At 28.1% G+C, this 19,215-nt stretch overlaps 4 protein-coding genes across 7 annotated transcripts in view; 3 read left to right on the forward strand and 1 right to left on the reverse strand.

The window, feature by feature from the left end:
* LOC134835422 (uncharacterized) overlaps window positions 1-1,761 on the forward strand; it is a 55,650-nt gene extending 53,889 nt beyond the window's left edge. Inside the window, exons 20-23 of the mRNA XM_063850300.1 lie at window positions 63-161; window positions 1,058-1,220; window positions 1,284-1,410; window positions 1,469-1,761. Of these exons, the coding sequence (XP_063706370.1) occupies window positions 63-161; window positions 1,058-1,220; window positions 1,284-1,410; window positions 1,469-1,633 (554 nt within the window). The 3' untranslated portion in view covers window positions 1,634-1,761. The remainder of the gene's footprint in view (window positions 1-62; window positions 162-1,057; window positions 1,221-1,283; window positions 1,411-1,468) is intronic.
* A 697-nt stretch (window positions 1,762-2,458) lies between these two features.
* Window positions 2,459-3,977, reverse strand: LOC134834449 (histone deacetylase 8-like). The gene is made up of 2 exons (XM_063849101.1): window positions 3,845-3,977; window positions 2,459-3,789 (listed from the first exon to the last, which is right to left on the reverse strand). Exons 1-2 carry the CDS (start codon window positions 3,920-3,922, stop codon window positions 2,704-2,706), a joined length of 1,164 nt encoding a protein of 387 aa, XP_063705171.1. The 5' UTR covers window positions 3,923-3,977; the 3' UTR covers window positions 2,459-2,703.
* A 1,934-nt stretch (window positions 3,978-5,911) lies between these two features.
* On the forward strand, window positions 5,912-19,202 carry LOC134833722 (ADP-ribosylation factor-like protein 4C). 4 transcript variants are annotated; one of them, XM_063848142.1, is made up of 6 exons: window positions 5,912-6,049; window positions 9,086-9,219; window positions 15,666-15,727; window positions 16,474-16,626; window positions 16,849-16,952; window positions 18,103-19,202. In XM_063848142.1, exons 2-6 carry the CDS (start codon window positions 9,163-9,165, stop codon window positions 18,459-18,461), a joined length of 735 nt encoding a protein of 244 aa, XP_063704212.1. In that variant the 5' UTR covers window positions 5,912-6,049; window positions 9,086-9,162; the 3' UTR covers window positions 18,462-19,202. The 4 variants fall into 4 exon arrangements, with proteins under 4 accessions (XP_063704212.1, XP_063704215.1, XP_063704214.1 ...); XM_063848144.1 differs by lacking the exon at window positions 5,912-6,049 and adding an exon at window positions 6,203-6,371; XM_063848143.1 differs by lacking the exon at window positions 5,912-6,049 and adding an exon at window positions 6,477-6,497.
* Window positions 12,025-13,200, forward strand: LOC134834533 (D-3-phosphoglycerate dehydrogenase). Its single transcript, XM_063849249.1, has one exon. The coding sequence runs from the start codon at window positions 12,177-12,179 to the stop codon at window positions 13,179-13,181; it is 1,005 nt and encodes a 334-aa protein (XP_063705319.1). The 5' UTR covers window positions 12,025-12,176; the 3' UTR covers window positions 13,182-13,200.
* Window positions 19,203-19,215: the final 13 nt, after the last annotated feature.

Raw genomic sequence — 19,215 nt, forward strand, 5'->3', positions numbered from 1 at the left:
TACGATTTTTAAATGATTTTATTCTAATATATTTTTTTGTGAATATTTTTATGTTTCTTTAGATACTGGAAATCAAGATGAAGGTGTTGTGGGTGAAGTATCGGTTCAAATTGATCTCTTTACGCATCCAGGCACGGGCGAGCATAAAGTTACAGTCAAAGGTAAGTTTTTTTTTCTCAATGTTTTTAAAAATTTTAAGAGTTTTTAACAGTTTTTTGTATAATATTTATGACAAATTTTATTATTTATTTTTTTTTTTATTAAAAGAAAATGTATTGAATTCATTGCAAATCTTTTGATTTTAATTCCAAACCCAGATAAATTTAAAAAAAAAATATAAAATTTTATTTTTAAAGCAAGTGAATTTAAAAATATAAAATTTTAAATAAATTTATAAAAAAAATTAAATATTTAATTTTAAATTAAATTTTAAAAATTTTCAAAAATAAATTAAAATGAAATAAAAGAAAAATAATTTTTAATTTAAAACTACAATTCTATAATTTTCTTTTCTTAATTTCTAAAATTAAAAAAAAAATAAATAATAATTATAAAATATTCAAACTAAATTTGAACAAAAAAACCAAAATGCGTAATTTTTTATAAAATTATAGAAAAATAAAAGTTTATCATAAAAAATATTAAAAATTTACCTAATTTAATTTTTAAAAAAAAAAATTAAATTTTGATTTATTTAAATTATTGTTAAATTTAATAAAAAAAATAATTTAAAATGAAATAAAAAAAATAATTTGAAATTAAAAAAAAACCTTACAAAATTTTCTTTCAATTTTCAAGAAAATATGTTTTTAATTTCTAAAATTTGAAAAAAAAAATAAAATAATAAATAAAATATTTAAATTGGATATGAAAAAAATTAAAAAACACGTAAAATTATGTATAAAAAAATAAAAATATTTTTAATTTAAATTTTTTATTTTTTTTATTTATTATTTTTATTTTAAATTATTAAAAATTTAAATGAAATATTTTTTGTTCAAAAAAAAATTATTTTTTAAAAATTCAATTTAACTAATTTTTAATTAATTTTTTTCAGTCATCGCCGCTAACGACTTAAAATGGGTTATACAATCAGGAATGTTTCGTCCATTTGTTGAAATTAATCTAATCGGACCACATTTAGCGGAGAAGAAGCGAAAACACGCCACAAAATCCAAATCAAACAACTGGTCACCGAAATACAATGAAACTTTCCATTTGTAAGAATTCCTCCTCGAATTTCATCTCAAACAACTTAAACATTTTAATTAAATTTCTTACAGCACAATTGGTAACGAGGAACAATTAGACTATTACGAACTGCACATTTGCGTAAAAGATTATTGTTTTGCTAGAGACGATAGACTCGTGGGCGTCGCTGTCCTACAGCTGAAAGACATTGTTGATCAGGTAATTTCTTCATATTTCCTCAATTTCATCACAAAATTAAATTTTAAATAATTTTTAGGGCTCCTGCGCCTGTTGGCTATCACTCGCCAAACGCATCCAAATGGACGAGACTGGCTGGACAATCTTGCGTATTCTGTCGCAGCGCAACAATGACGAAGTGGCGAAGGAATTTGTCAAATTAAAGTCTGACATTCGCACAGAACCGACAGTTGGATCGACATAAATTGATTTTTATTTGTTAGAAATTTAGTTAGTTGTCGAACTTTAAATTTATTTCACCAAAGCTTCGCTTCATTCCTATCATCATCCCTAAAAAATTTTCAAAAAAATCAATTCTTCCTCTTAAAAATTGTCATTTTATGAGAAAAAAATTAAATTTTTAATATTTTTTGTAAATTTTTATCAAAAAATAAAAAAAAAATATTTTTTTTCTCATAAATTGATAGCAAAAAAAAAAGTTCGACAAATCAAATCACACTACTACGACATATCTATGACTCTCTTTCAATGCTTATCATGCGTTGAGACGCTTAAACTATCAAAAAATTTGTTATACGGACCACTTTTCCGTAATCTATGAAAAAAACTAATTTTATCATTATTATCATAATCATTAAAAATTACGTTTAACACTCACTCACTCATTCACTAACGTATAAAGAAAGCATGTTCCATTTAAATTCTCACTTATAAGCTTTAAAACAAAAAAAAAAGACATTTTAAAAACATCTTACAAGTATTAACAATACAAAACTACATTTTTTATTGCATACAATAATAAACATACACAATTGGAATAAACTATTGAATAAAATATGCTAAAAAAAAATATCATCATCAATAAAATATATTATGAAAGTAAAAGATAATATTAAAAATTAAATAAAAAAATAATAAAATTAAAACTAAATTTAATTAAATTTATGAATTAAATTAACTTTAAATTTACTTACAAACAAAAATTAACTTAAAATGATAGAAAACAATATCTATGAATGTAAAAGATAAAGAAAAACAAGAATTTTAATAGATAAATAATATTAACTATTATTAAAAATTTAATTTAGAGCAAAAAAAAATGAAGAAAGATACAATAATTCATTAGTTAAACGTAATTTTCGATATTCCGCTGTAACATTAAACTTAAAAAAAACCTATTTAATGATAAAAATAACGATTATGATAATAATTATTACTTTAAAAAATAAATAAATCTAAAAAAAAATTGGTAAATAATAAAATTACTTAAAAAAAATGAGAAATGATAAAAAATAAATGATTATACGTTAAAATTTACGAAACTTTTTTACTTTTGACGTATTTTTCGAGGCACTCGTGTATTTTTTTCATATTTTCCATCAGTTCTTCCTTGTCATTAAAGTCTTTTAATTGTTTTCTATCCAAATTCAGGGTGTAACAAGGGCCGTATTTGAGGAAAAATTCATGATCGGGCACGTCTTCGTTTAATTCTCGCCCTAAAATGAGTCCCGTGAGTGAAGTCCAGTACTTGCTGGCACTTATCGGGTCATATCCGCCTCCGCCAAGGAAGATTTTTGGTCCATTTTTGCTTAAAATTCGCTCAACGCACGTCATCATGTCAGAAATTTGCAAATTTGCACTCCCCAAAGGGTCTCCCGCGAGAATATCGGCGCCACATTGAACGACAAACACTTCCGGTTGATAACTTTCCGTCACTGCGTCAAAAATATCACAGAAATAATCGATGTATTGCGAGCCAATGTTGAATTTAAAAGGTGCATTTATGGAAAATCCCTTCCCGTTGCCGATTCCATTGGCTTCGATGCTGCCTGAGCCGGGAAAATATCCCGGTTCAAGGACGTGAAATGACAAAGTGAGGACTTTTTGTGTGGAATAGAAGGCTTGTTCGACGCCGTCGCCGTGATGCACGTCCAAATCGACGTACAAGATGCGCTTGAAGCGTTCCTTGAGCCTTTCGATGCCGAGAACGATGTCATTTACGTAACAAAAGCCCGCCGCAGAGTCTCGCTGGGCATGATGCCATCCGCCGCACCAATTTATCGCGATGTCAGCTTCTTTCGTGAGAATTGCTTCGGCAGCGGAAATGGTACCCGATGCAAGGGACAAACAAAATTCCAATAAATTATCGATTTTCGGGCAATCATAGCCGATTCCGAACTCTAAATCGTCGTCTGTGATAGCAGCATCTGAAGTATCTGACAAAAATGAGGAATTATTGAACGACGAATCGACCGTCGGAAGTGATTTTAAGTATTTCACGTAGTCAGACGAATGAAAGTCAAGCAATTCGGAAGGGGCTATGCGACGAGGATGTTTCACCGTTACTTTTGGATCTGACAAGAGATTATAAGCTCTGATGAGGGAATGCACCATTTGGCTCTAAAAAGATAAAAATTGAATTATTTTGGAAAAAAATGTTGATTTAAAAACTTACGCGGTTTTTTATCACTTCAATTTTATCACATTGCGTTCGGAGATGTGTGCTGGAGATGTAAACGACTTTTTGTGCCATTTTAAAGATTTTTTTTTTTGTTAAACTGGATTTTTTAAAAACAAATCATTCTACCGCCTCTCAGTGAATTTCACATTTTCGTACTCCTCAATTGTCGCAGATGCACAGTGGGCTGAAAATAATTTTTGTTTGCCAGATTTTGTCAATAAAACTATTTTTGACAAAGTTTTATATATGAAAATTTTTCGATTTTTTATAAAATTTAAAATACTTAGTTTTGTTTTGAAAACTAAATCAAGAGCAAAACTAAATCAAAAACTGTGTCAAAAACTGTGTCAAAGACATTTTTGTCAAATCTTGCTCCAAATGGATAAAAATATGTCAGATGGGCTCTAATTTATCATTTTTAATCATTTTATAACTCAAAACTGCCAAAAAATTGAAACTGAAAAAAAATTTTTCCTTTGACATAGTTTTGTTTTGAAAACTAAATCAAGAGAAAAACTATGTCAAAAACTGTGTCAAAAACTGTGTCAAAGCTTTTTTTGTCAAATCTTGCTCCAAATGGATAAAAATTTGTCAGAGGGCTCTAATTTATCATTTTTAATCATTTTATAACTCAAAACTGCAAAAAAATTGAAACTGAAAAAATATTTTTTCTTTGACATAGTTTTGTTTTGAAAACTAAATCAAGAGCAAAACTATGTCAAAAACTGTGTCAAAAACTGTGTCAAAGCTTTTTTTGTCAAATCTTGCTCCAAATGGATAAAAATTTGTCAGAGGGCTCTAATTTATCATTTTTAATCATTTTATAACTCAAAACTGCCAAAAAATTGAAACTGAAAAAAAATTTTTTCTTTGACATAGTTTTGTTTTGAAAACTAAATCAAGAGAAAAACTATGTCAAAAACTGTGTCAAAGCAATTTTTGTCAAATTTTGCTCCAAATGGATAAAAATTTATCAGAGGGCTCTAATTTATCATTTTTAATCATTTTATAACTCAAAACTGCAAAAAAATTGAAACTGAAAAAATATTTTTTCTTTGACATAGTTTTGTTTTAAAAACTAAATCAAGAGCAAAAAAACTGTGTCAAAAACTGTGTCAAAGCTATTTTTGTCAAATTTTGCTCCAAATGGATAAAAATTTATCAGAGGGCTCTAATTTATCATTTTTAATCATTTTATAACTCAAAACTGCCAAAAAATTGAAACTGAAAAAATTTTTTTTCTTTGACATAGTTTTGTTTTAAAAACTAAATCAAGAGCAAAAAAACTGTGTCAAAAACTGTGTCAAAGCTATTTTTGTCAAATTTTGCTCCAAATGGATAAAAATTTATCAGAGGGCTCTAATTTATCATTTTTAATCATTTTATAACTCAAAACTGCCAAAAAATTGAAACTGAAAAAAAATTTTTTCTTTGACATAGTTTTGTTTTGAAAACTAAATCAAGAGAAAAACTATGTCAAAAACTGTGTCAAAAACTGTGTCAAAGCAATTTTTGTCAAATCTTGCTCCAAATGGATAAAAATTTATCAGAGGGCTCTAATTTATCATTTTTAATCATTTTATAACTCAAAACTGCCAAAAAATTGAAACTGAAAAAAAAATTTTCCTTTGACATACCTATATTTTGAATTTTTTTTTTCAAAATAATTTTTTTTTATTTTTCTTTCTCTTTGATTCGAAGTTTTCTCAGGTGTCTTAAGAGATACAGCCTCCGAGTAAATTTTTCTTGAAAGAACATCGAAAATGGAAGAAAATTGTGGTTGAATGAATAAAATCGGACTTTTCTGAAAAAAAGTTATTCTAAAGTTTATCTCAGCCTTAATCAAACAACGAATTTCGAAAGAAAAATATTGTAAATTATTTTTTTTTGCCAGAACTGCTGAATAAAATAAAATTAAAAAAATTATGAATAAAAAAAATCTTCTACAGCCCACTGTGCGGCGACACATTCTACCTATAATTCCCCTAATTCAAAACCACGCCATACCTTCAATTGCAGGTACTGTCAATTCAAACTTCACTCTCTTCAGATATTCATTATTTACGAGAGTATCGCAGAGTGCAAAGTGCTTCGAAAAACATTTTATTCTTTAAAAAATAGAAAATAAACATTTTAATTCAACATGACGATACAATAGGATTACCCAAGTGTCCATAGCTTTAACAAATCCAAATTAGGGTACGTAACTTATCTGGCAACAAGTGCAATTTAATCGTAAAAATTAGGGAGCGAAAATATTACGAAAAAAAATATTCATAATGTTCCATTGAATGACCTACATAAATAGAGTTTATTAACATTAAACATTAATAATAACAACACACGAAAAAAAATATGTGAAAAATTTCTCTCATGCACAAAATCAGTAAAAAAAAGTGCCTACAAAAAAAATCTTATCGTGAATAAAAATAATAATAAAGTAATAATTGATTACTTCTGCGAGTCCCTTTCATATTTTTGTTGCGAACAAAACTTTTGTTGTGGGAAAATGTCTCCTCAGGTAAAATAAATGCAAAAAAAATCTTTACAACACATCATAAAGTTCAATGGAAAAAATTTCATTCATACAAAAAAATAATAATAAAGGTACCTGCATAGAAAGAAGACGACTGCGACTCGTTCACAGGTATTTTGCAAGCAATATTATTAATACAATATGTGCTCTCAGTTGTGATGTTACAATTTTGAACAAAAAAAAAATCATAACAATGGATCTCTATTGAATCTCAAGAGTGAGTGAAATTAATAATAAAAAAAGTAAAAATCATTAAAAATGAGATTCTACGAATGCAATTCCAGCTCATACCAGTTTTGTGCAAGTCGCGCAAGTGAAATCGAAAATGACCAAAAATAGCTTTGAATCATCATCGCAGTCTCCCTTTTAGTCAAAAGTTTCGTTCATTCAGTCGCTCGATCGCTCGCGATTATTATTATGCCCTTGGTTACCGATTTATGAATGCTCGTGAACGACCAAAGTGAGCACGATGACGATGAACGGTCATTATTTACAAACATCAACGGACCGTTGCCGACTCTCATGTGTATCATAAAGCAATGATCATTCATTTTATTAATCTAAAACTTTTTTATCCGCGTTTTTTCTCGTTTAGCTACAAAAAAAAAAAACAAAACGCGTCATTGTGTCTTTACTAATGGCAATGTTTTATTTATGAAAAATGATGAAATAATCTTCTTGGAAGCAACTTGAGCAATCTCAGTTATGACAAAATCGAACAAAAGACAAAACTTGACGGAAACAACAAGTGAAATTGAAACTAAAAAGCCCGAAATTTACATTTTTTCCAGCAAATTTATCTCGGCACATATGTGAAAACAAATAGTAGTTAAAATAAATGAACTCTCGGAGTATTTAAAACTCGCAATAAGTAAGAGCAGAAACAGTGAACAAAGTCATAATGCGACGTAGGGGGGCCCGTGAGTCGGAACTGAGAACCGGAAATAATTAGGAACAATGCATGGATGGTTATGGAGAGAAGGTATGCAGGTGGTGTGCATTACCTTACAAAAAAAAAAGAAAAAGTGATTTAAAGCTATTTACGATTTAATTGGAAGATTAATGATTCAATTTTTATATTTTATGAAAAGTTATAATGGTTCATTGTGAATAAAATTCCCCCCTAAGAGAATTATTTTAATTCTTTATGATGAAAAATTTTGTGGAATTGTGACTTTAACAAACATTCCTGACTGAATTTCAAAAGTTTCATCAGAAAAAGTGAAAAGCAATTGAATAATTTGAAGATCTCAGAGACGATAGAGAATATAAAATATAATATAAAAACATTGAATTTTCGGATTTAAAAAGTAACAAGACGTAAAGTAAAGTACTTAACGAAATTTGGAGAATTATCTTAAAAATTATTGAACTAATTTTATTTTATAGAATAAGTTTCATGATAAAAGAGTCAGATTCAAGTTTCAAGAGGTCTAAATAAAATAGAATCAAAAGTTTACTTTTAATTTACAATGATGACAATATCAACAACAAAAGATAAAAATAAAATCATCGGTTACAGGGGAGAGATGTCACTTTTGTGGCAGAGAGAAAAGAAGATAGACGTACTGGAGATATTCTGGATAATTTTGGAAGAATAAAGCGATTGTTTAATTAATTGATTGAGTTTTCATAGTCATATCGTAGAAGTGTCGAGGAAGCCCAAGAATGGGTCGAGAATCTTGATTTGAATAAATAAGGTTCTATATTTATTACAAACACTAAAGTTGAATGACACAAATTAAATGGAACATAACTGTGGTGAACCTCATTGAACAATAGAACACATCTATATGGACTTTCATTGCTAATTAAATGGATTTAAAAGAGAGCTACAAGCCTTTCAAAAAACTTTTGAAATATAAAAGAACTGATTGATGAATTTTGTTTCGAAATTTTAAACTGAACTTGAACTTTTGAAAATTTTACTAGTTACAAACAGTGGCGAATTCACAGGTAGGCTAATAAGGCCCCGATTATTCTGTAGAACAAAATTGTTTAAAATAGGCCTTAAAGCTGTTGAAAAAGTCTTTATAGCCTTAGACCTGATTGTCAGTTAATTGGTTACAAAGTTCGAGATTCAAGTTATCATCCAAGTACCTCTCGAGTTACGGAATGAAACATTTCAGGGGGATCTTGATACGTACAGAATATACGTGACCTATAGATACAAATCAGGGGGGCACAAATTTAACCTTACCAAAACTTCTTAAATCCTTTTAGAAATTTTTAAACCAAAGATCATTCAGAAAAACAATGAAATTTTCTACCTATATTTCTTTTAAAACCTATATTCTGGATTCTGTCCCTATCCCTCCTCAAATGTGTCTGTTACTCGAGAGAAGGTACTTTGATGATCAAACCGGCAACTCTTCAACTACAAAATTTCCATCCCCGTTATCTGTTCATCTGCCGCAACAACAACATCTCATTTGTGATTCAGATGCTGGCTGCTAAATAGATAGAAAGAGTCATGTGTGTAGTGTGTCTTTCGATGTAAAATAATAAAAACACACATTCGCCATTGTTTCTGCCACGCCACACATGTACTGCTCGTCTGAATAAATAAACTTTTAACGTACTTTTTTTTTGTTTATATAATCATAACAATAAATATAAAGAGCAATATTTTTTTCCGTTTCGAGTAAGATGATGCTTGCTTCATAAGCATAACAACACTCCTTTTCTCTTAATTTCAGGCCTAAAGTAAGTGTCGCCGTAAAAAATTGTTGAGCAATAATTGGCGGCGACAATATAATTTAGTAATGCTGTCACAATGGGAGCACAAATGGGGAAAAACGGTGGAAATCTCCTTGAACTTGCATCAACTCAGGTAAGTGCTTCTCTTAAACAAAAATTCAAATTTTTTTTATGGATGAAAAAAAAAATGAATGAAAATTATTAGTGGGATGTGAATCGTGCTCAAAAATATACTTTTGTTGATTATTGGAGTGGTGCTAAGTTAGTTCGTTTGTCACGACTTTCGAACGTTACCGCGCTTTCGTCTCGTTCCTCATTCATTCCTCTTCTTACATCATTATTGACGACGACGTTGATTGTCTCGATATAAATGATGCGTTTTTGTGTTATTTAAAAAATTCTTTGTATCTTTAATTTATGACGCTAAGTTATTGTGTGTGGCATGTCGATTTTGTATGCATGAAGTTTTTCGTGGATTTTTTTTGTGGGAACAGAACGAATAAATAATTTGAATAGAACACAAAAGATCGATTGAATTCGTAAATAGCTTATTTGTCAATTGTCTCACTTTTCATAATAAAAATCGAGAAGAAAAGAAAGATCGAATCAGCAATAAAATTAACACTTTTTATATCGATTTCGCTGGAGGCTAGAAAACTAATTATTCCGAGTTCTTCGAAAACGAAAAAAAAAGAAACAAACAATAATCGACTTCCGGGCTATTTTTTTTATTTTCAATCGAATTTAACTAACAGACATTTCATAAAAAAAAAAATATAAAGAAAAATGCGACCAGCATAATTTTTAAAAATTTCAGACAGAAGAAATACGAATACACGCACGTCGCATAATTGATATTAAATGTATTTGTACAAAAAAAAAAAAAAAAGATTGAAAATATGGCCGGTAGTTTGCCAAATCACGAAGCTAATAAACAGTGTGGAAAGAAAGAATCGAAAAAATATAACTAAATAGATAATGAAGAAGACAACGATGTCGACGACGACAACGCAAAAAAATGCAGAAATATCGAGTTTACAGGATGGCATAAAAACTTTTTTTTTTGTTTTGGTAACGAAGCGATTTTTCTTGGTATTGTGATACTTTTTGACAAGTCACGTGCAATAATCTGGTTAATAAAATGTTTGAAGCGGATCAGAAAGGATTTACGAAAGAAATGTTTTATTGAATTTTTAAGAAGTTTTTGCACCTGTGACCTGAATTTTGAGCTATAAATAGTATTTTTGTTGGTTATTGATATTAATTTCATCAAATAGAAATTTTTAATGAATTTTTTAACAGTTTTGATTTTAACAGAAAAATTCAAGAAATTATTAGAGAGGAAAAAAATTCACAATTTAATGCTAAATAATTAGTTTTTAGCTTGACTTTTAAATTTAAAATGTAATTTTTGACAAACTAAGTGACAAAAGTCATTTTGACAGATGTGAAATTTTTCATACTTGTCATTTTACTTAATGATTAATAATTAATTAATTATTGATAAATTAAAGATTAAAATTTAAAAAAAAAATATTTTTTTACTTTTAATGAAATTTTGCAAGATATTCTTCTAATTTCGGCTCAAAAATTCAAATTTATTTAAAAAAAACATTTTTTTTTCTATATTTATTTCGTTCATAAAATAAATAAAACATAAATATATAATTTAAAAACTAAAATAATATTTTTTTAAATCTCTATAAAAGATATAAGTTATAAAAAAAATAAAATTTTTGAATATATAATTGGTTCAAAAAATTATTGAAAAATTGTTAAATTAATTTAAAAATAAATTTAAATTGTTTAAAAAATCTCAGTTAAAAAATAATGAAATTTTTCAAAAAGTGACGTTTGTCATTTTGACAGGTGTCAAAATTGAATTCCTTAAAATTACAGAAAATAGTATTCAGAAATGTTTAAAATTTTTTAAATATTAACATATGCCTGTCAAATTCTAGAAATGGAAAAAGTTTATTTTTCCCGGGAAACAAACTCATTTCCCAAAATTATATTTACCCCAATATAATGAAAAAATCCTAAATTAAGTCAATTTTATACATTTTTAAGGTAATTCTACAAATTTTAATTTTCAAATCATAAAGTTTTCCCATTTTTCTCCTAAAAAGTCAAAATTTTTTTATGATTTTTGAAAATTTTCCGGGAACAAGGTTCGTAGGTTCCCGCACTTTTTCCAAGACCGTCAAATTCTTAGAAAAAATGACAAATATATCATTTTAGTTTTAAAACTTAAAATTTTTGAATAAAATTATTTTTCAAGAAAACCTAACTTTTTTTTTAAAAATTTTTAAAACTGTCAAATTTTAAAAGAATCCAAAATTTGATTTTTAAAAATTTACTTTTAAAGTTCATTTTCAGTAAATTTTAAACCTTAAAAAGTTTTTTGACAGATTTAATTTTTTTTTTCAAATTTCACCTGTCAAAATCAGCAGTTGTCAAATTTTTTCGTTAGCGACATAACCCCTTAACTCATAGAACTTTTTTTTCAAATCTCTAACGGTAAAAGTCCAAAGATCACGTCTCTCACTTGTTTATGTTTTTATTTTTTGCAAAACTCTTTCTTTCTTTTAAAATTATGAAAATAAGTACAAAGTACAGACAATCAGTAACAGCAACGCCTATAAAAATAATAATACAAATTTAACACAACAACAACACGAAGAAAAAAAATGAGAGAGAGAAAGTTTTCATTCTTATCACTGATTTTCGGTTTAATATTCAAAATTGGCCTGTTTGTTTGTTGTTGTGCTCTCCAGTACTTACGTAGTTGCTGTCCAGTTCAATGGTCTCATCAATACACATGCAACGTCAACTACTAACGTAGTGCAAAAAATACACTTTCGTTTGTGTCGTATTTGAGATTCTAAACTGGATTGTGACCTATACATGCACAAACTGACAACGTCGCTGCAGTCAGGCAATTATCGCAGATTCACAGTGAATTTCTTGCGAGACGGTCGTTGTCTTCAAAGTTTCCCCCATAAATAATAAAGAAAAAAATTAACGCAACGAGTTTCACATTTTTTTTACGTTAATTGATAAAAAAAAATAATAAAAAAAAGTAAAATCATGCCGGTTAAAGTAGCTATTAAGAAAGTGTTGGTTTGCGATGCTGTCGATGAATCATGCGTTGCGTTGCTAAAAGCGAACGGCGTTCAAGTGGATTACAAATTAAAATTGCCCGAAAGTGAGTTATGCAAGGAAGTCCGTAACTACGATGCGTTAATCGTGCGTTCCGACACCAAAGTCACGGAAAATGTCTTGAATGCGGGCGCCGGAGCGTTAAAAGCTGTTGGGCGTGCTGGCGCTGGCGTCGATAACATCAACGTGGATGCCGCCACGAAAAATAATGTCGTCGTACTGAACGCCCCGGGCGGAAATTCCATCTCGGCTTGCGAATTGACTTGCATGCTCGTTTGTAGTTTGGCTCGTCCTGTTTGCCCGGCAGCCGAGAGCATGAAACAAGGCAAGTGGGACAGAAAATTGTACTCTGGAAGTGAGTTATACGGAAAAACTTTAGCAGTTCTTGGCTTGGGTCGCATCGGGCGTGAAGTTGCCTTGCGATTGCGTGCTTTTGGCATGAGAGTCATCGGTTACGATCCAATCACCTCAGAAGCTGATGCCAAAGCGGCTGGCATTGAAAAAATGGAGTTGGAACAAATTTGGCCCTTAGCGGATTACATTACGGTTCACACACCCCTGATTCCGAGCACAAGAGGCCTCGTTGGCACAGAAAGTCTCAAAAAGTGCAAGAAAGGTGTGAAAGTCGTGAATGTCGCTCGTGGCGGAATTGTCGATGAAAAAGCTCTCTTTGAAGCTCTTGAATCGGGACAATGTGCCGGCGCTGCTCTAGATGTTTTCACCGAAGAACCCCCCAAAAGTGAGTTTTTGCATCAGCTGATCAAACATCCGAAAGTCGTTGCTACCCCGCATTTGGGTGCCAGCACGAAGGAAGCACAAATTCGCGTTGCTGTGGAAATTGCCGAACAATTTATCGCCTTAGCAGGCACTTCAACGGCTTACACGCAGTATCAGGGCGTTATCAACCGAAACGTCTTAGAACATTATCAATAAACAACAAAAAAAACAACAATGAGAGGAATTAGCTTTCCACTTTACGAAAGTCGCTCGGTTTATGTTACTATGCCAATTGTAAACATGTTTGTGCCATTGATGACAAATAAATAAACAAGTTTCTTATCTAATAATAATTTAATTCCATAGTTGTCTCGCAATTGCAGTGGCAGACAGAACATTTATGAATAATGGATGAAATAGATCGGAAATAAATGCATTTTGATTGTTATTTTGCAAGAAATTTCATATAATTGATTCAATTTGCTGAATTTTTGAGACTTTCTTAAGTTTGTTTGCTTGGTTTCAATTTTTTTTAAAAGGAAAAAATTTAAAGTTGGATTTAACAAACTTTAATTTTTGGTTAATTTTGAAAATTTTTGCTCCAAAAGATCCTTTGTTGACCTGAAAATCGAAAAGTTTTTTGCTTGGTTTGGATTAATTAGTAAAATTTTAATTTTTTTAAGCTGCTTTTGATTTTCTTTTCAGACTCGTATTGAAAAAAAATCTCCTCGAGAGTCCAAAATCTTGTCAACCTAAAATAAAAATTTCATTAAAAATTTAATTTGAAAATTTAATTCATAAAATTATTTTAAAAATTTAATTTAAAAAATTTAATTAAAAATTTTAAATTAAAAAAATTTAATTTAAAAAAAAATTAATTAAAAAAATTTAATTAATTTTAAAAAATAAATTTAATTAAAAAAATTAATTTTATTTAAAAAATTTAACTTAAAAATTTAATTTAAAAAAAATTAATTAAAAAAATTTAATTTAAAAATTTAAAAAAAAATTAATTTAAAATTTAAAAATTAATTAAACTTAATTTAAAAATTAATAAAAATTAATTTAAAAATTTAAAAAAATTTAATTTAAAAAAAATTTAAAAATTTAATTTAAAAATTTAATTTAAAAATTAATTTTAAAAAATTTAAAAATTATTTAAAAAATTTAAAAAAATTTATTTTAAAAATTTTATTTAAAGAAAAAAATTAAAAAAAAAAATTAATTCAAATAATTTAATTTGAAAAATTTAATAAAAAAAATAATTTTAAAAAATTTAATTTAAAAAAAATTAATTTAAAAAAATTAATTTAAAAAAAAATAAAATTTTAAAAAATTTTATTTAAAAAAAAAATATATAAAGCTTGAAGCTTTTTTAATTTTTTACAGACTATTTTGAAGAATTTTGTTCTTTAAACCTTTAATAAAAGTTGAAATTTCTGTGAAATTGAATAATTAGGCGGCTCTTGGCTCCCACTCAAAAAGAATCAAATTAATGACAAGATAATGAGTCCGCCTTAATGAAGTCTATAACAACACCTACATCATTGATTTTTGCCTTTTTTGTTGTTCCGTTACCGTTTCGTCTTCTCGTTTTCTCCCAAAGCAACAGAAAACTAGAAGAAAAGAAAAAGAATTAAATAAGCTTAGAAAGAAACATTAAAGAAAGATATATTTTATGATATTATTCTGATACCGTTCTCTTTTTACATTCTTTCTCCTTTGGATATCCATTTTCATAGCTTTCTTTGTGTGTTTCGCTTATTTATGCGATGTTGCTAGCTAATGGACCGTACAGTTGCATTCTTTGTAAATTTGCGTAAAATTATGAGAAATTCGCTGAAAATGCTGAAGGGAAAATAGTAGTTATCACGAAAAAAGGTTGGGAGGTCTTTGAGGAATTATTTTATTGCTACTTTTTATATTTTTATAAATTTAAAAAAAATGGAAAAAATATATTTTTTTTTAATTTTAAAAAATTCAACTTTTTAACAAAAATTAAAATTAAATTTAAAAAAAAATTAATAAAATAATTTTTTTAATTAAAATTAATTAAACTTTTAATCAAAAAAATAATTTAAAAAAAAAATAATATTTTATTTTAAATTTTAATAAAATTTAAAACAAAAAAAAATTAATTATTTAAAAAAAATATTTTTTTTATTTAAAATTTTGAGTTGTCAAATGTTAAAATTAACAAAATCTTTTAATTTTTTTTTGAATTTCTTCACTAACAAGCTTAAATTTGTCTCAATTTTCATGTCTTTCAAATATTTTAACTTTGTCGGTTTCTCCTTTCAATCAACAAAAAGTATTTAATCCCATTTTCTCCAGAAAGAATTTTACCTACATGCCTACTCCCAACTAAATGAAGATTAAAAAGGATCGTCTAACTATCTATTTTAATAAAAAAAAAAATCCACCTTCTCATACAAAAAAAATGTCATTTCGTAATGCACTTTATTACTTTAACTTTATGACAATAATCTGGAATGTGTAAAGAATGTAACAGAAAACGTCTTTTTTGTGTTTTTCGAGCGAACGTTGAGCGGTGCATGCAACTGGAATGCAGTAATCTTTTGTGGCTGAAACACGACACGAGACACCGATTATTACGAAATGAAAAAAAAAATAAACGAGTTACAGATATCACATTCTCATCTCTTTTCTAACGATTTCTTGTTATTTTTGTCTTTTTAGGGCACTCTCCACATTGTAATGCTCGGCTTAGACAGTGCAGGCAAAACAACAGTTTTATACAGGTAATTACTCAATTTTGTTCGTTATCTTGACGAGTTGTAAACTGTAGGAAATTCATGTCTCGCAAGTTAAAATATTACAAAGACATGAAAATAAATTTGGTAGAAAACAACAAAAAGATTGTACATTGGGGCAAAATTTTTAGAATATGCATTGGGATAAAATTTTTGAATGTAAATTGGGGCAAAATTTTTAAATTGTGCATTAGGGCAAAATTTCAGAATGTGCATTGGGGTAAAGTTTCAACCTGAACATTGGGACAAATTTTTAGAATTTTCAATGGGCCACAATTTTAGAATGTGCTTTGGGGTAAAATTTTGTAATATGCATTGGGGTAAAATTTTGTAATATGTATTGGGATGAAATGCCCCATTGTACATTCTAAAAATTTCGCCCCAATGCAAAATCTGAAATTTTAAACAAAAAACATTTTTAAATTTTGGCTCCAATAAAAATTCTAAAATTTTGTCCCGATGCACATTTTAAATTTTTGCCCCAATAAATATTTTAAAAATTTTGCCCCAATGCATATTCTGAAAATTTTCTTCTATTATTTTATGTCTCGCGAATATTTTTTCTTCCGAGACATGAATTTTTTACAGTAAAAAGCAAACAAAAGTAATAAAATAATTATGTTTGATTACACCTGTCACTCGTTCTTCTGCTCTTTTCTGGCTCGTTATGGAGTGAAATTGTCAAGAGGAAACGATTAAAAGAAATTTTTACCTTTTTTTTTCTTCTTCCGCAGACTCAAGTTTGACCAATATCTCAATACAGTTCCGACGATAGGTTTTAATTGTGAAAAAGTGCGCGGCGTTGGCAAAGCCAAAGGTGTCTCATTCTTGGTATGGGACGTGGGCGGGCAAGAAAAGCTACGACCCTTATGGCGAAGTTACACACGGTAAGAAAAAATTTCTTTTTTTTTTCAACATTTTCCGTTCTCGCAAATGGTGATGATGATGTTGCAAGTGCTTCTTAACTTTTTTATCCGAGTAAATATTTATTTTTATTTTATGCGAGTATTATACTAATGTGCGCTCGTTCCTTTGTTGTTGTTATTGCATTCATTTTCATGCCGTAATTCTTTCTTTTTTTTCTTTTGTAATCTGCGACTCAACAACAGATGTACCGATGGCATCGTGTTTGTCGTTGACTCTGTCGACACCGAGCGAATAGAGGAAGCGAAGATGGAGTTAATGCGAACAGCAAAGTGTCCAGAAAATATAGGTGAGTTTAAATTAATTTCCTGTAAAATGACCGATAGTGAACTTTGGGGGCAAAGAGCAATTACGAGAAATTTTTAATGAGGCTTTAGCGGATTTTTATAACTTTATTCCGTCAAAAATTTAATAATTTTTGCTTTTCAAGGGGAGTTTTAGTGAAAAATTTAAAATTTTATTTGAATGTTTTAATTTTTTTTAAAACCGAAAAAAAATTTAAGCTAATTTTATAAAAAAAAATTTTCAAACACAAAAAAATTAATTTTTTTGACAGTGTCTTTAAAAAATTTTCAGAAAAAATAATATTTTGGAAAATTTATTATTTTTTTTATAAAAATTCAAAATTTATTCCAATAAACTTTAAATTTGAAAATTGTTCAATTTTTTTATAAATAATTTTAAAATAAAAAAATCTTTATAGTTTTTATTTAAAAAAAACTTCAGAAAAATTCTTATTTTTGGTCAAAAACTTAAGATTTTATTTTTTTTTTTTAATTATTTTATTAAAAATTTTCTAAATTTATAAAACTTTAAAAGATTTATTTAAAAATCTATAATTTTAATTCTATTTTTTATCTTTTTTTTAATAATAAGAAGTAAAACTTTAAAAATGAAGCTAATTTTATTTTTTTTAATTAACTAAATTTTTATTCTTTAAAAAATAAATCAAATAATTTTGAGAAATTTTGTTTTTAAGCAAAAAAATTTAGTAAAAAAATTTTAAAGCTAAAAAATCGATTTTTAATTCATTTTTTATTGAGTTTTATTTCTTGTTTTGAGAAATAATTTTTTTTATTTCATATTATTTAATAATTTATTATTTTAAAAAATTTTAATTAAAAATAAAAAAAAAATTAATAAAAAATTTTCAAAAATTTAAATTTTTGATAAAATTTTACAAAATTAAATTAATTTTTTTTTTTAATTTATTTTTTTTTATTTAAAAATTTGGTTTGTTACAGACAGACACAAAAAATAGCTTTAAATATCTCTATTCACAAAAAAAAATATGTTAGAAATTTTATTTTATCAAAAGGTCATCTATCGAAAGTTAATAGAAAGTCATGTTTTTGACCAGTTAATGCTCACTCATCAAACCCGTTGCTCTTTGTAACAAAAAAAAACTCGATTAACTGATAAAAATCTCGTGTTTTCAGGTGTACCCGTTCTAGTCTTGGCCAACAAGCAAGATTTGCCCGGTGCATTGGATCCCAAAGAAATCGAAAAACTCTTAGGTTTACATGAATTAACGTTTGCGGCGCCCGTCGTGAGTAGCAGCAATTGCACCGGTGCCTCATCCTCCACGTCGTCAACGCAACTAAGTCAGGCAGCTGCTGCCGCCGCCGCAGCGCAACAACAACAACAAAGCTCCCCCTCCGGCATGCCACTGAAAATGTATCACGTGCAATCGTCGTGCGCCGTCACGGGCGAAGGCCTGAACGAGGGCCTCGAAGTATTATACGAAATGATTACCAAGAAACGTAAATTAAGTAAAAATAGCAAGAAAAAGCGATAATCGTTACTTTGTTAAGGTAACATCATTATCCGATATCGAATAATAATAATAATGAGCACACTGGGTGTTACCTTAACGTAAAAGAAAAAATGGAAAAAACTAACTTTTAATCGGAAAAGTATGTGAAAAGTAGTCCTTGAGTGTTGTAAAGACGGAAAAAAGTAAAGAACGAATGCAATCCAATTTTATCACTTTTTTCGATCCCCTCCCTCGATTTTTCGCATTTTGTTCCATTTTTAGCACAAACGCGTCTATTGTCTGATATGATAATTGATTGCAATTTCATATCGTGCTGTTACACTTTTTTTTCCGCCACTCATTTAGGTAACTGTTCTGTGCAAATATACATTATTATTGATTATTTCCGGATTGATGCGGCTGTGTCAAAGTCAGAAAACGACGGAAAAAGAAATAAAGTGAAAAAAATTCATAATTACACTTTAACTAATAAATATATCAGAGAGAAAAAAAATAATTATAAGAGAAAAATAGGAAGAGAAAATTACTATTATGATTATTATCACGCTCAAAGAGTAGAGATATTGATGTTTTAACAGTAAAGTTAGTCGTAAAGTAGACCTTTTAACTTGTTTTAAGTAGATGAAGACCTACTTGACCAAAAAAATGCTTTATATTTTATCGAGCAATATTTATTTGTAGTTGTTAACTGTCATGGGTCGCTCAAATTTCAACATTTTTAATACAGAAAAACTACAAACTACCTAAAAATTAAATAAAACAGTATTTATTTATA

This window comes from Culicoides brevitarsis, chromosome 3 (assembly GCF_036172545.1).
Source record: "Culicoides brevitarsis isolate CSIRO-B50_1 chromosome 3, AGI_CSIRO_Cbre_v1, whole genome shotgun sequence".
NCBI lineage: Eukaryota > Metazoa > Arthropoda > Insecta > Diptera > Ceratopogonidae > Culicoides > Culicoides brevitarsis.